Below are 17310 nucleotides of genomic sequence, written 5' to 3' on the forward strand. Positions count from 1 at the left end.
CAAAGGCAAGTTTGCTTGGGCAAAAATATGCAACAGCAAAAAACAACACAGAAAAAAATCAAGTACCTGGAAAAGGCCTCAGCATTGAGTGAAAGCCATTAGCAAGCAAGCTGTCTACCGTTAAATTCTCTCAACAACTTTGCTGTCCTGTAGGAGAATCCTGCAGCAAACAGCATCCTGCATTTAGGAAACCAGACAACTGACAATTCATCAAAAGGCTTGTCCTTTAGAGAGACTAAAACGGCATGACCTGACACTGCCTGCTGGTGCAGAGCTGGCTGGTTGTACAGCTCCGACTCATCTTGTTTCCAGTTGTTAAATTACATTAAAGGACAGCTAAAAATATATTAAATATTTTCCTATTACTTTTCCATGCAAGCAACTGCTATAGTTACAACAAGAGTAATGTCCAGGCAAACGCTTAGTAACATGAGGGGTGGAGAAGAAAATCCAGGAATCCCTCTAAAACATTCCTGATCAATAATACAACATTTGGATTGCAGATGTAGAAAGAATTTTTTTTTTTGCTGAACTGATGCATTTCTTACAGTCAAAACAGAAAAATATTTACATTTGACAAAATGGTCAACTAGATCTGAGCTATAGTTTTAATTCACTTCCACCCCAAATTTTTGCCTTTTTTTTCTTCCGAAACACACCCGAACTTAGCAGTCTACCTGTGACACACCATACACTAAACTCTGACAAATTCACACTGATATGCCCCTGTTAAACATTACCCGCAAATGAAAAACAAGGAAAACCCGTTCGAAAATCCCGATAATCAACGTTTAAACACTGACAAAAATGAGTCTTAATTGATTAAGGATCTCAAGGTCTCTATCGCCATCTAGCGAAAACTGCCCGCCATTACCACACCGTCCCCTCAAACGCGGCCCCTGGAATTGTCGACACACACGCTAAACTCTGCTGGATCCAGCCTGCCCACGGCCAGGGATGTAAGGCTTTGCTACATTTCTACTCCCTGTCTCAAGGAAAATAAAGATCAAGCACTGGCCCGTATCTCGCTAAGGCTGACTGAAGAGAACTGAGCTTTCATGAATTACACTGCCACAGAATCATAGAATGGTTTGGGTTGGAAGGGACCTTAAAGATCATCTACTTCTGTGATCTGGCTTTTTATGAATGGCCTAATACTTCTGCCATCAAAATGAACATGTCAAGTTCTACTAATATAGTTCACAAGTTCACTAACATAGTCACACACAAGTTTTTAAAATGGCAATGTGCAATTACAAGTATTTTTTAGTCACCATAAGGAATCCCATGGCAGCTCCACTACTGCTCTCCAAACCACAAAGAGAAGTTAAGAGTCAGGAGAGGTGGCACTCAGCACTTGGCATCAAGCGCTTGAATCTTCCCACAACTTCAGTGGAAAGGTTGTCACTCACACAGTTGAAAAGCATCAATTTACAGGACTCATCAAAACTCATTCTCAGCTACCTTAAAACTTCATGCTAGTACGAGCTTTAACAACTTCAACATGAAATACGTATTTCCCACTTTCAATTATTCTGCTAAGACTTACAATTGAACTGTAATTGTGTTAGTGCAAATATTAAGTTCAGTTTTCATCCCACACAGTATTTTTCCCACTTAGACTTCTACAAGCCTACCTGCATTTACTCAGGTGCCCTTGACAACAGTAAAAAAAAAAAAGTATTAATTGCAGATCATCAGAAAAGGCCGTTTAAATTTAGACCATAAATTTTCCATAATAGTTACTTTTTAATTAACCTTTTCCCATAGAGAATCCAAACCTCCGGATACTTAACATTTACTTATTTTATATTAGAGTGGTAAGAGGAAACCTATGAATAGAAAGACTAATATAAAAATTGAAAGTAATGTTTTTCCAGATTAGATATTTCAACTTAGAAAACAAAACAAAACAAAACAACCCCCAGAAAACTAAGGTGTCCTCATGTCATCTTCTGTGGCAAGAACTCAAATGTGTGCAAAGGCTTGGCAGAAGCCAGCATAGGTCTAGCACCACCAGAATTTAAGAGGTAAGAAATCCCTTACAACCAAAGATCAACTATGTAAGAGAAACCATCTCTAATTACTCCCCAGCACATTCTGTAGCACCTATTTAGGATCTCCTCATTTCACCATCACACTGGAACATAATGCAGAAATACCAGAATTTCAAGCTGTTATAACTGATACGTTACAGATAAATGAGAATAAACTCTGTGTGCAAACGAAAGGTATTTCCCCATCTTAACAGAGGCCAAAAGCTTAAGTATTCATAGAATACCAGGCTTGTGGCAGGTGGTCCATATGACATATGGAGATCATTTTAAAAAAACTAAGAAACAAGTAGAATTCATTACTTTTAAAATACCACTAGAAAATATAAAGCTATGATACTCAGCTGCTTTGCATGCCAACCTCATAGACAAATATATCAGAATCTCACAACGAACACAATACCTTATTAAAGGAAACATTAACTTTTGAATTCACGTGGCTGCATGGCACATTTGCAGTTACGAAACTGGGAAATTATTTCTGAGTTAAACAGATGTGTAAGGTTAAACATAACTGGTTACATAAATTGGGAAGACAGCAAATGTGGGGTTCTCTCTAGAGAACTGTTTAGATAGGAAGATTATTAAAAACAAAGATATGTCTCCAGAAATAAAACACCCCCAAGCAACTGAGTTGGGGACTGTAAAGTAGGTGTGCCTTCACATCACGGGAAGGATGTGCCTGTCAACAGGGACATGACCTCATCCATCTCCCTCATCAACTAAAAGGCTGACCAGCCATCCTGACAACTGTTCTTGGCACCTTTGCAGACTCCTGCTTGGTATTCTCTTCTATAAGGAACTAATATGAAACATCATGTTTTAAGGCAATTTATATCAGTGGTATGTTTCGGATTAATAAAGATTATTTTTCCCACAGGGACAAAATCAATGTGGTCTGTATTGAGCTACCATCCTAATCAATAGCAAGAGTAGTTTTGCCTACAAAGTCAAATGCAACTCCTAAAATCTGAGGCTAATGAGAAACTTCATTTTAAGGAACAAAGTTTCAGAAAACAAGCCCTGATACATAATCCATTGCCTCCATGGTTAATTAACCCTATCACAGACTTCGGGATTTCAGAAACTCATCATATCAGGCCACAGGACAGTCTGGCTAAAAGCAAGCTCATCCAAAGCTGAAGCATACCACCAAATCAAAGACTAAACTATCAAGCAGAACTGGAAATTCATGGAAAATGTGAAAGCAGCCTTGACTTTTTTTTTGTCACCACAATCTGGCCCATTGAAACCAAATAGTTTGACAGTACAAGAAAGACAAACTAAAGAGTTCTGAAACCAAAAGCAGCTTCAAAAACAAAACCATTCTTCTGTTCAATGAAAAAAACCAGGTGGCTTAAATTCAGCCTTTTTACATGTGTGTATAACCTGTTTAATGACTTACCTCTCTCCCCTTATGCGTCACCAAAGCAGCCAAAGGCTTGGCGTAGAATCTGCTGTAGGAAAATCCCAAGCAGCCATACATGCTGTTAGCAGTGAGTTTCAAAGCTTTCTGTCTGATATCATACTGAAAAGAAACACAACCAGCAAAAATGATCCAACCACAGCCATCAGAGAACAGAACTTAATGCTCACAATTACATTCACAGCTTTTTTATACAGTCTGCAGCAGTGATGGGCTACAAATAAAGCACATTACAATCACTGCCACTACTAATCATCCCTATTCTACAAGGCTGATCAGGGCACTTAAGGGGAGTGGGAGGAAAAATCAACGGAGTTCTATAAAACACACCTGTAAATAGAGGTCAGGATTTAAATCTGGCTGTTTCATTAACTGCTTAACTTGGCGTCTTCTCTCCACCAGTTTCCTGATTTCTTTAGGCAAAATTCCCATTTCCAGAGATGGGTCTGGAAGCTCTGGAATTTCTTCCTCTTCTTCGACCTGTCAAATGATCACTGCTGCTTATCATTTTATTGCTTGAAGATTAGATTTTAATGAATTAAGTGAAAAGCTTGGGAGGAAAAGACACAAAACCACTGCCAATTCCTGCAGAGCACCCAAAGCACAGTTTAGAACAAGCATGAGGTGTTTTTTGCAGTGTTTAACTGTATTACTTTGCCCCAGCTGGGGACAGGGCCTAAGTCTGTTTCGCTGTAGGAGCAACACAAAGAAGGTATGGACTAGCAACAGGAAGTTTTTTATTTTCTATTAGTGTGTGTTAAATATTTATGTACATACACACATATATAAATCCAGATAAATAATACACACACTCTCACTCTTAGGTATATATAGATAGATACAAAAATATAAATAAAAGTACACACACAGCAATTCTTTCCACGCTGAAAAATCCACCCCTTTTTTATCATCACATAAGTACTTTTGGTGTTCAGATCTGTCAAAAGGAGCATATGCTCTGTAGAACTGATACTTTGAATGATGCAACTGACAAAAGTGAAACAGACCACAGCAATAGAAAAAAAACTCCACCCCAAGCAACTCTTGATTATAGCAAAACAACATAGCAGAAAGGACACATTTTTCTTAGCATGACTGAAGAAATGGTTGATCAGCAAAAATGGGAAGACATTTCAAGCACAATGAAAGCGACAGAAATGTACAAAGGAAGGGCAATACAGACACTGAGATTGGCAAGTTTAGTAAAGCAGTCTGGGGAGAACTGTAACAAGAAATTACACCAAAGGCTCATTAAACATCATACAGTGAGTGAAATCAAAATGAGCTGCTTCAGGTTGAAGCACACTTCAGAAAGCAGAGAAAATCCAAAGACAGTTTGGAGGAACTTACTGACAGAACTCCACATACCTGTCTCCTCATTTCTGCTATTGTGTTGATACTTCATTTGTTACAGGACTAACTAATTCCAACCTGTGAGCTGATACCAGTTAAAAATAAAAGCCTCTGGTTTAATCTTTAGACCTGACCAGCTCAAAGCTTCAGTTTACAACACAGCTCCACCAAAAATTGTTTCAGCACATCTGAGAAAATGAGAATCTCCACCCATGGGTAAGCCAGAGACAACACAGCTGCTTATAAAACAGTACATGGAACCATACCTTCAGGAGGTTTTTCAGCTGTGTTTAATATAGTTTGAATAGCATGAATTTTTGTGAAGCTGGTCCCACAGCTGACACAGTCACAACATCACCCTCCCAAGACACACACATAGTTTTCCTGATGCCTAGTAATGCTTGGGCTCATAATCGTATTCTTTCCTGTAGAAAGCATGAGACTTTTGCCTACCTCCTTCAGGTACATTTGCATGAATTCTATAGCAACTTAATCTAAGGAAGCCTCTATCAAGTTAGGATGAAACTAGTAAAGGAGCTCGGAAATTGCTGAGGGAGGATGTGTGGCTGGAAAGGGTCACAAAGCCTCAGTAACAATCTTGTTCCACAAGGACACCAAGATTAGATGGGAGAGAACTTAGCAAGATTCTGTGAGAGTATTACAGAAAGAATGGTGACAGAAACAAAATATTCAAAAAAGTCCCAACCCAAAGCTTAATATGCTACGTCTTTAAACAAGAATCATTTCTTATGTATGAAAGGGAACAAAAAAAACCAGTGGAAAAGAACAGATTCTTAAGGAGCTGATTCACAGAAAACACTGAAGTTAAGACAGTGTAATTTAAATCACAAGTTAAAGCACACAAACCTCTGCCCTTTTCTGTGCTTCTGATGACAGTCGCTGCACTGTGGTAAAGCAGATGTTGAACTCCTGAATAATCGATGGGTACAAGCTGTTGAAGTCGAGAAGCAAAATAAACTTGTCATAAAAACCTAAAACAGAGTTAAAACAAAAGTCATAATTACTCATGTCTCCCAAAGGACTTCATACAACTCCACAATTAATATTTAAGTGACAATAATACACTGTACCACATTTCCATAATCCAAATCCCTTCAAGCAGCTGCTGAGATGCACCACTGCCCTTTAAAGAAAGCTGTCAGAAGTGGAACGATCCAACCCCATTAACTCACCAGAGTTGAACAGATAGCTTCTGTGTTACTATAGGACACTTGTACAGTTTTCCCCACATAGAGGAGAAACTGAAAGAAAACTTACGTGTCCATCAGCAAAATTATACATAGATATGCAGTCCTAATTCCTAAAAAGAAGCAATTCCACAATCAGTGCTGGGAATTTTGTTGTATGCAACAACATTCCCGTCACAACCACAACACCAAACTCCCACAAACACAGATTACCCACTGCAATCTCTCTGCATTAATACAACCTACCTGTCTCTAACTTCATAGAAGAAAGAAAATTGCCACATCTTACCGACTTTGGGATCCAAGACTAAGCCCCCAGCATATGCTGCTTTCTTTTTCCCTATCTTTGATTTATTCTGATCTTCAAAATCTTCATCTTCATCCACCTATATTTGGCATTTAAAATAGTCATTATCTAGTCTCTAAGATTTCTGTAATGTTAGAGGAGTTATTTTTGGCAAGTAAAATACAAATTTGGGAGCCAGTGCAGAATTCCTTTTAAAATATATGCAAAACATGGTGTTTTCATCATGATCCTTACTAAAGCGCTCTACATGTCAAAACAGCCTTCAAACCAATCCTGATAGGAAAAAACTGCTAACAAGAGATTACAAAGACCTTAAAGTATTGCCATCATTCAACACAGCACTAGAATGCCTTTTCCAGCTAGCTGTAAAAGTCCATACCATGAAAAAAAACCAACTCATAACCCAGAAGTGGTATGATTGCCCAATTAAAATGTTGGCTTTGGAAACAGAATGGCCGGGCTTGAATAAAACAAAAACATTATTAATGACCTAAAGAATATTCTGGTATTTCTTATGTTGTAATAGGAATTCTTGTCCCAATTGTTCAATTCTATTCTGAATCATTTAGAATTCCAGCACTACTTTGATGCAACAATATGATCAACAGAACATGCTGCTTTCAAGTTTGCTGTTGAACTTACTTAAAACTAAAAAGTAAACGTGAAATACAAATACCTTCCCAAATTTTAATTTGTTCACTAACAAACATCTGGATATTTCTATAAATATTATTCACACTGGTATTACATAAAGGAATTTTTTTTAATACCTTTGGATATTTCACCCATATAACTAATTATACTTGAAATACTGTTCATCCAAATAACTAAGTGCAGATATTAAACAACACTGATGAATTTTAGACTAACAGAACAACTGAGTTTTTATAGATCTGTGATGCAATGGAAAAGTTGTTACACTCTCCCACTCATTAACAATTCCACACCAAGAAAATGTTTTAATTAAGCATATGCTGTACCATTAAGTTATATCTAAGTTATGTTTGGGGTTCTTTGTGCTCCCACAGAATAGTAACATGCAAGAGATGGAAGAATGTTTTTTCCTTTTTTTAATAAAAATCCTTTAGAAAGAGAAAAACTGGACCCACCAACTTCTGTGGAGGCTTTTTGAAAACTTGTTTGTCTGGCACTATGTAGTCCTTCTCATGAAAGGCATGAAGCAGCAGGAACTCATTACGTTCAGATCGTCCGCCCATCATTGTCCTTGACTGAAGAGGGGGCGAAAACAGAACTCAAAACAAAGCACAGAAAACACTGACAGCAAAAAAGACTAAGCAATGTCCTCCAACCATTTCAGTTCACCTAGCATTACTATTACTCTGGATCATCACCGTGCACAAAACTCAAATGTGGTATTTTTAAGGAAGTTTTACATTAGTACTTGATTAGAACACTGAACTCTCCCACTTGTCACACCAAAAATTTACAGCATTGTGCATTCTAAATTAGTGTTTAGAAATTAAACCTGGCAAATCAAACACAGAAAACATGGAACTGTTTTGGGGGGGCAGTGGAAGGGGATGGAAAGTAATAAATATGTACCATGACATTCCCAGAGATGTTTGTTATCTGAAGAGCCAATGGCAGGACATTCAGCTCACACATGATCTGGAGAATGAACTTGGCATCTGTCCAGGTGTTTTCCAGCATGAACAGTAAGCGAGGAGAATCACTGGGGAAAGAAGGGGTATGGCCTAGCAAAGTAAAATCAATCTCCCTTGCACTCTGTAGCAGTTTACACCTATGTGCTGTACGGAACACGTGGTATCTGTAGCACACCACTGCTGAATTTTACAGCAAGCTATCATACTCCGAGAACTACCCCAAAACTCAGGCTTGCATCTCCTGTTAGTGTGTCTACACCAATGCTCCCACAAATCAATTTGCTTCACACATAATAAGCCACCAGCAGCCACCACAAGTATCTTGAAACATTGTTTTATAATGTTTATAATTCATAATGTTAAGACAGCATTTAACTTTTCAAATCCCAATATGCTAAGTCAGCATCCCCATGACAAATCAAGTAAGCAAATGTAAAACTTTATGCCAGGGAACCAGCTCCTCTGCTTTCCAGAGAAGGATTAAAACCCCCAATCAGCAACACACCTGTACAGATTTCGAATTTCCTCTGGTAGAATTGTTACCCTCTCTGTTTTCAAAATCTGATGGACCAGTTCAGACAAATGGTAACTTTTGCAACGAATTAGTTCTTTAGCAGAAATTTCTACATCACAGATCATCCGACCGCAGGCAGCATTCCTTTCAGCAAACCCTCCTCGACCCTGCATCATATTACACAAGGAGAGAAAACCCCAATAAAATGAAACAGAACAATATTAACAAAAACATCTATCCACAATATGTGTTTATATGACTCAGTCAAGTCAGTTGGTCACTAAGTACTCGAATACTCTATTAAATACCACTAATACTCCAGAACTTGTAATTATCCCTAAAGGAACCCCTTGTATCTTTCACTGCATGTGGATATTAAGAAATAGATAGTTAACTCTCACTACTAGTTACATCTTAACTCTTAAACTATCATGCTTTTTTTTTTTTCTTCAGTCATTAGACTAGCCCCAACAAGAACCTAGGTGTGGATTTTGTCTTTCGTCTAAGGATACTTTTTGTAATAAAAGCAGGATGAAAAAGTCACAAAACCACACCGAAATACCCATCTCAGCCTCTAGGAAGTACAGGAACGAGCAAGAACACCGCCATGTTTCAGCACTTCAATGCTCCAAGCTTCACACATTGTCCTCTGAACAAATAGGTAACAAGAACTACAGAATTATTAGCTTAGCAGCTCTCTATGGGATGATTCACCCATCAATCCAAATTGCTTTTTCTAATTTTACAGCTACAGCAGACAAAGACTGTTACAGTAAAGACTATTGCAATTAATCTGTCATTACTATCATCTAGCTAAGTAAACTAAATTAGCCTAACTTGAAAATCAGTTTATCCTATTACTGTAATAAAAGTCATATAAACACTCATCATTTCTGATCTGGGAACCACAAAATTCAGCATGACCAACAGTCAAAATACATCAGTGTCACATTTACAATTCCTCAGAAAAACTAATTCATTTTTAATCACATGCAACATAAAGGGGCTTAAAAGACTTAAGCAATCTTATTACCCCAAGCTTTGGCATATTAGACCTCCTCAGTCGACCTATCTTGGACCAGTGAGGGACTTTGCACAAATTAATTCTTTGAAGCAGCACTTCCAGATCAAATCCATAAATATTATGACCCTTGAAGCAGAAAAAATAACAAAAAAGGTTACAACAAATGCAAATTCAAAGACTTACTTTCACACACTCAGTATTCCTTTGCCCTCTGTGATTTTTTTCAACTAATTGATGGCATTATCTCTCTTGTAGAAAGCACTTTCTAAGAGAACATTCATCAACAGTACTCATTAGTCTTAACATTAACAATGCTGTTCACTAGAATACCAAAATCAGCTCTATAACTGACTCATAGCACACACAATACAGCTTCATGCTTTGATACCAGAGATTAGGATTTAAAGCTTTCTGAAAAATCCACAACATTCTTCATAGAGCATAAAAACTTAAGAGTAATTCCTTTTCCCTCCATCTGTGAAAGTCGCAATAGTGACATCAAAATGCTGTAAGTTATTTTTGCTTTGATACTACAACAGGAAGAGCTGTTAAATCTGAATAGGAACACCTTGCAAGCAATATTTACATATCAAAGCACTCTAGCTCTAGCAATATTTTAAACAGTCCATTGATGACACTGGTCTGTACCCTCATCCAAGAGCAAAATGCTACCCTGAGGAACATGAGCCAGCCATAGAACTTCAGGTCCACTCCAGAAGGTACCTCTGCGCAGCGCAAGACTGCGCTATAGAAGCAGCTTCCTAAAATGGGCAGCAGCATTTCAACAGCACTAATTAAACCAGGTGCAAATTAAACTGCACTAGCACAGCTCTGCTGTTTTCAGGATAGGAGCTCTCACATCCCTGCTATTGGCATCTTCATTTGTAAACCACTGGCTGCAGTGTTTCTTCTGACTCCTTGCCAAAGCCACCAGGAAGCTTAGGTCATGGGGCAAATACTGAATACTAGCTGCAGTGAGCTGAAAACATCAGGCATTGACTGCTCATTTCATCATATTACCATCACTTAATTATTTGCATTTACCTACAGAAGAATAACAAGTTGTATGTAACCAACCTCAGACTTACAACCAACTTCAAATTGTCTTCAAAATTTTATTACATGAAAGTCAGAACTGTCATTAATTAAACATAACCAAAAAAAAGAAAATGAGTAATTATAATAAACCCTCAGCTGCTAAAACAGTACAAAACGTAAGAATGCTTATTGCAAAACTTTGCTCAGATCTCATGGATTTGTATAGATTGTTATTTTGATTTACAGAAGAAACACAAATTATATGAGCATCTGAACTGCAACAGAATCTTAAGTATGCCAAGAGTTCCCATTTTTCTAGAAAATCATTGGAGTTTTTTTGTTGTGTTTTGTCTTTCTGAGTAAAGAAAAAAAACTTGTTTCAGGTATTGTGAAAATACTGCCTATTTTAGCTATTATGGGAAATAATAGCTAAAATGCTGTCAGGGAAAATTCCATGTCATCTTTGTATCAAAATATACCTGCTGTCTCATAAGCAAACTCAATTCATAAGGCAGTCTAAGACAAGCATTAAAAAGCCTATAAGGGGACAAAAGAAAAAGAACAAAGCTGACCGACAATATGCTTTAATTTAACTCTCAAAGTCTCAGAACTACTCACCACAACAACGTCTGGGTCAATTTTGTGAATCTTCGCAAGGAAAAATCCCAGCAGTGTTCTCTCTGTTGCAGCAATTTCTATTTTAGCATTCTAAAAGGAGCAAGAGAGCACCTGCTTTCAATGACCCAATAAGTTCAAAATGGAAGCATCTCCTCTCCCCTACTAGTTACAAGACAATAACAAAGCACCAGAGAGTTCCGCTTTTCCTTCTGTAATTCAAGGATTTTTTTCCTCACTCCCATAGACATGGAAAGCTTTCCTCAGAGGCTTTTTTCCATTCTGCTTTTGAATGTAAGTGTCTAGTGATATTTTAAGAGCCTCCTAAGAATCAAGCACACCAGGAAAATGCTCCATATGCATCTTTCACACACAGACTGTAAGATCACACAGAAATACAGGAAAAACAAAAATAGGTTATTTTATTATTCTGTCAGCTCTCCCACCACCCTTTAGAAAGGATGTCTTCTAAATTTTGACAGACTTTACTCTTCATGAAAAGAAGAAACAAATTCTCCCAGTTTACAGTACATAGTCAGGCATAATGAAAATTAATCACAATTTTAGCCTCTTTGCAAAACCTTTCCAACTCTCCTAACACTGCGTCTATTTTACGAGCACAATTAGCAGCAGTACTGAATCACAGAGAGCACACCACTTTTTTACAAGCAACACAGAATAAATACCTGGATTTAAGTTTGCAGAGTGGAAAACTAATTAAATAATCACGCCATTCCTTTGACTATTTCTCTTCAGAACTTACCAAAAGCACCATGAAGTTCATATTCTATAAGGTACTGCCATCAGAAGGGTAACAACATGAAATTACCTTCTTTTTAACGGCTTCTTTGAAGTCATAAGGAAAAATGCAATCGCTCGGTTTGGAAACAGCTGCAAAAAGTGGTATTTGTACTTACATACAAGTTAATTGTATCCTCCCCATAAACACCCATTCACAACAAAGTGAGTTGAGAAAACTGACCTCTAATTCTAAAACACCAGCTTTAAATGAATACTGTCTTTAAAATAACCAAGTAATTACCAAAGCATTAAACAATCTGAATCAGTCACATTTAAGGTTATCATTGGACATTAAAACTATGGGCCACAGCTCCTGAAGAACTTCCTCTCACAAGCATTCAACACTTCATCACTTCCAGTCAGGGTCTGAATCTTAAGGTTTAGCTGATATTCTTGCAATGACACTGCAAGATTTTTTTTCCCCTAAGAAAACTTGTTTCTAAATAATTCTGTTCAGAAGAACTGAACAGAAAAATAACTGATGCGACAGTAAACAAATGGTCTAAATCAATGGGAAGATAAAGTAAAACCAATAAAAATTACAGGAAACTGTACTTGGCATTGTCTCAAACTAAGATCTTTTTAATTAAGTCTTCAACAAAAAGGCAGTAACCAGTGAAGTTAAAAATGGGGAGAAAAGCCTGTCTGGGAGTTGAAATTTTGTTAGTTGTCTATTTTAGGCCATTATTGCTGTAGTGACAGAAAGCAATAAAAATTTAAATAAATAAATAAAACCCACCCCACAACCAAAAAACCAAACCAGAACAAAAAAAAAGAAAAAAAACAGAATTAATTATTTTCCCACTCAAACTGTTCCAAGTACATACCACAGAAGTGTGTTTGAAAAGGAGGTTGAGGTGGAGCCTTATCCAAAGGAAATTTCTGATGAACAAGAGCTGCAACAGCCACAACCTATACCACGGAGATACAGAACACACAGCTTCATAAGCGTGACTACTACCCATACTCATTTCTTCCCCCCTTTTTTTTTTTTTTGGAGCTCCCCATCTCTTTTCTCTGGTTTCTACAACATATCTTTCTTAAATTAATTCCAGCTACAAATAGTTGAAAAGAAGAAAAAAGTTATCTATTGATCTTAAGGAAAATAAAATAGCAATTGCTCCTAAATTATTATAAATTTGAGAGAAAAAACAATTCATTTTGGAAAACTACTACTTTTATCAATTTTTGTTCTGAGTCTGACCAGACCCAACAATTTAAAGGATTCCCTATGCAGTGCAGGGGAGATGTGAGCAGGGCAGAGAAGCCTTACTTCAGGAAGGGGTGCCCCTACACAAGCAGTCAACACTGCCAAGAAGTCAAGAGCTTTAGTAGTTGCAAGCCAGTAGCTTTACTGATGCTTTTGATTGCTTTGCTGGCAGGATGGGCCTCTGCTCCTTGAAAGATATGTGGGTTATCCAGAGCACAAAGCAGAGTAGGAAATTTCCAAGCAGGGCTATTACTTCTTTTATTATCTTTAAAAAGGCTGTATCAGGTGGTTGAAATTTGGGTGCATATCCATTCCTTTCTGTTGTTTCTTCATGTGGGTTTCTGTTCATCCTTAGCTTCATTTTTTATTTTTTTATGTTCTTAACTTAAGACTTAGTTTTCTCCCCCCTTTTTTTTTTTTTTGGAGCTCCCCATCTCTTTTCTCTGGTTTCTACAACATATCTTTCTTAAATTAATTCCAGCTACAAATAGTTGAAAAGAAGAAAAAAGTTATCTATTGATCTTAAGGAAAATAAAATAGCAATTGCTCCTAAATTATTATAAATTTGAGAGAAAAAACAATTCATTTTGGAAAACTACTACTTTTATCAATTTTTGTTCTGAGTCTGACCAGACCCAACAATTTAAAGGATTCCCTATGCAGTGCAGGGGAGATGTGAGCAGGGCAGAGAAGCCTTACTTCAGGAAGGGGTGCCCCTACACAAGCAGTCAACACTGCCAAGAAGTCAAGAGCTTTAGTAGTTGCAAGCCAGTAGCTTTACTGATGCTTTTGATTGCTTTGCTGGTAGGATGGCCTGGCTCCCCAGCCAATGGCCAGGAAAACCCAACAGAAAACAAAGCAGAAAGGCTTTGAAGCCTCTTGGCAAGCAGAGTCCTGTCAGTATCTTGTGTATGTCCCGTTACTTTGGCCAGAAACCACGTATTTTCCATACTTCCACCAAAAAAATTTTAATTCACCATGAGGAATAATTTTGCTTGAAAAATTTGCCAACCTATTATTCTTCAATTCAATTAGCCAGAAACAACTCAGAAAACAAAGCAGAAAGGCTTTGAAGCCTCTTGGCAAGCAGAGTCCTGTCAGTATCTTGTGTATGTCCCGTTACTTTGGCCAGAAACCACGTATTTTCCATACTTCCACCAAAAAAATTTTAATTCACCATGAGGAATAATTTTGCTTGAAAAATTTGCCAACCTATTATTCTTCAATTCAATTAGCCAGAAACAACTATCCTATCCTATTTGCAAATACTACATCACTTCCAAGGTTAATGAGAGTTATGTTAAAAAACAAAAAATATGTGCCTAAGTACACCTCGTGGTCTGCAGTCCAAAACTGAGAGAGGCCACCTACATCTCTCCTCCTTTCTGAGCTAAGATCTTATAGTAGAATAGCAGGTGCTCTAAGATCAAGACCAAATTCTCATTTTAAAACGAATTTTATTAGCAGAAAAGCTTGGTCATTTTACCTCTAACTTATGATTAGCTCTAGCTAAATAAAACAATTAATTAATTAAAACTAATCCATTAACAGCTGTTCTGAGGCAGTCTCCTTTATAACTATGAGGCCCAATAGACAAAACAGAAGGCTTGAAAACATACATAGCATCCACTGTCACAGTAAACATTCTCACCAATCGGGCCCCTTAACCCAGACTGAAATGCCAGTAAAAATTTCTTTGAAAAGCCCAGAACAGAGAAACTTTTTTCAACAGTAAATATACTTAAACATGTTTTATGATGCTCTTCCAAGCCTTAGAAAATTTTTAGTATATGCCAAAGAACAAAACCAAACCAAAATGAGAGCAGATTACTTACCTCATTCTGGTGAGTCTTTGGGTTCTGAATGGTCTTCATGCTGAAGGACATGACCACCAGAGGAGGAGGAGGAGAAAGATCTTTAACCACATTCACCAAGCCAGGCTTCATGGCCACAGCCTCCACTTTACACCAGCTGACTGGCTGATTTGAAGGCTCTGAGAAAACAACACAAACCACCTCTGTTCTTCTGGGAACCACAGACAAGGCTTCTCTTACAGCATTGCTGCACAGAGCACATCCTTTTCATGTTTTGCCCTGGTGGGATAGTCCAAGACCTAATTTTTGGTAACTCCCTGGGCCCTGACTTCCCAGTCAGCAGGAGCTCTTTAACACCAAATGAGAAGATTTGGATCAAGGTCTGCATAACCCAAAAAGTACTTCAGGCAGCTTTACATGAGTCATCCTTGCTCTGTCAGTGACTGAGCAAGCTGCTGAAGAGGAAAACCTCCCTGGTGTCAGTGTTCATACAGCCAATTCTACACAAAGTGCATCAAGGAGACTGCAGTAATAGCTTTTGTCCAGTATGCTCAACATCCCTATGTTCATGGGAATATGCAGCACACTTGGAATAAAGGGCTCTTACCAAGACAAAATAAAGCAGCATAACCACCTGTAAGTGCTGCATGCCACTCATGGGGCAGAAAGGATTTAAAACTAAAACAGCTCCATGCCACAAACTTTTCCAAGTGTCAGAAAAAAGTAAATAAAAACCTAATTCACAAACAAAAAACTCCCATCTAGCAGCAGTTTGTTCTTTAAAATATATATTTGCAGAAAGAAACCCAAATCTTAAGTGATCAAGAGCAGAAAGATGAGTCATTTTCAAGTCAAGTAAGTTTAGCTCAATATACAAGGCATTAGGGGATGCATCAAAGAGCAGCTGCTGCTGAGCACTGCACAGTTCCATCTCACAGGCATTAAAAGTTATAATCTCATCTCTACAGTGCACAACTTTATATGGATAGTTGTCACTCCAAAAAAGGAAGAATAAGTTACAATTTGTTCTAGATAATGAAAATTAAACCAGTAAGTTGCAAGGTTAATGTACAAAAATGATAATTCATCTGAACAAATTAAATTTCCCCTCCTCCCCCCAATCTATATCTGTTTCCTAGTAACCAGGTATTTCACATGCAAACCACCATACGTGGATTTTTTATTTCCAGCCAGCAGGGTCCTTTGATCTTCTGACTCATCAAGAGAAGTTCCAGGCTAGAGGTGTTGGTTCCAAACACATGTGAAAATGTTTGTCCCTTCAGATCTTGGGGAAGCCGAGGGCATTCAGCCTAACAAGTAACAGAGAGCACTGAGTCATTTCACACCACAGAAGTCTTCAAGGTTGACACGACATATTCAAACAGCACCTTAACAAAACTACACAGTACTGAAATCATGATCATTCCGCACAAGCAAAGCCCTAACCCGTAATACCTTACAGTAATTGAGGAAATCACACTACAAGCTTCACTTAAAAACCAGGACAGTAATGTAAAAACACACTGAAATTAAAGTTCTTCATCCATACTGGATACATCAGCCAAGACTACAACAATGTTCAATGACCATTTTAATACAGAAACTGGTCACGTTGTAAACTTAATTAGATAAGAAAGCAAGCTATGGTATTTTGTCAGATTAATTATACTCACTGAATATTTAACTTCTAGGTATTCAGATTTTGCTGGTACATCAGGAATCTCAAAAGCGTAGTATTTTTCCACTTTCTATATAAAGCAAAGGTATTATATTTTCAGTATCTTCCAATTAAATATTCATTCTGTCCAATAAGAAAGCTAAAGAAAAAAGAGGCCAGCCAAAACATACATTTCAAATATCATGGGTTTGATCACATATTATCAATTCTGCAACTCATTATAACCGGCTGAAGACAGTAAAGAATATTTTAGTGCCTGTTTTTAATCTCTGTATGTTTTTTTAGCATGAAGAGTTTCTATAGAATTGACTTTCAAATATACTATACTAACCATTACCAGAAAAACCACCTTGGTAGTTAGCCAAACTCAGAAATATTCTCTAAATTCACAGGTTTCAGACATACTCATGAGAACTGGCGGCTGCAGACCACTGCAAAATCCCAAAATGGCTGAGATGGAACGGGATGTCCAGGGATTGTCTAGTCCAGCTGCCTGGTCAGAGCTGGGTCAATCACAGTGGTTTGTTCAGGGCTCTCTCCAGCCAGATTTGAATATCCCCAAGGACGGAGACTCCACAGCCTCTCTGGGCAGCCTGTGCCAGTGCTCGATCTCCCTTACAGTAAAGCAGCAGTTTATGTTCTG

General features: G+C 37.7%; 1 protein-coding gene across 4 annotated transcripts in view; it reads right to left on the minus strand.

The window, feature by feature from the left end:
* POLA1 (DNA polymerase alpha 1, catalytic subunit) overlaps positions 1-17310 on the minus strand; it is a 203569-nt gene that overhangs the window by 155490 nt on the left and 30769 nt on the right. For all 4 annotated transcript variants that reach the window (XM_017728405.1, XM_008629227.2, XM_017728404.1 and 1 more), the window contains 14 exons: positions 16663-16737; positions 16161-16299; positions 15011-15168; positions 12793-12877; positions 11994-12055; positions 11168-11257; positions 9521-9637; positions 8479-8654; positions 7912-8041; positions 7458-7577; positions 6331-6427; positions 5701-5825; positions 3811-3960; positions 3460-3582 (listed from right to left, as the gene is read on the minus strand). In XM_017728405.1, coding sequence (XP_017583894.1) covers positions 3460-3582; positions 3811-3960; positions 5701-5825; positions 6331-6427; positions 7458-7577; positions 7912-8041; positions 8479-8654; positions 9521-9637; positions 11168-11257; positions 11994-12055; positions 12793-12877; positions 15011-15168; positions 16161-16299; positions 16663-16737 — 1647 coding nt within the window. The remainder of the gene's footprint in view (positions 1-3459; positions 3583-3810; positions 3961-5700; positions 5826-6330; positions 6428-7457; positions 7578-7911; positions 8042-8478; positions 8655-9520; positions 9638-11167; positions 11258-11993; positions 12056-12792; positions 12878-15010; positions 15169-16160; positions 16300-16662; positions 16738-17310) is intronic.

The sequence above is a fragment of the Corvus brachyrhynchos genome, unplaced genomic scaffold (assembly GCF_000691975.1).
Source record: "Corvus brachyrhynchos isolate BGI_N302 unplaced genomic scaffold, ASM69197v1 scaffold11, whole genome shotgun sequence".
In the NCBI taxonomy this organism is placed as follows: Eukaryota; Metazoa; Chordata; class Aves; order Passeriformes; family Corvidae; genus Corvus; species Corvus brachyrhynchos.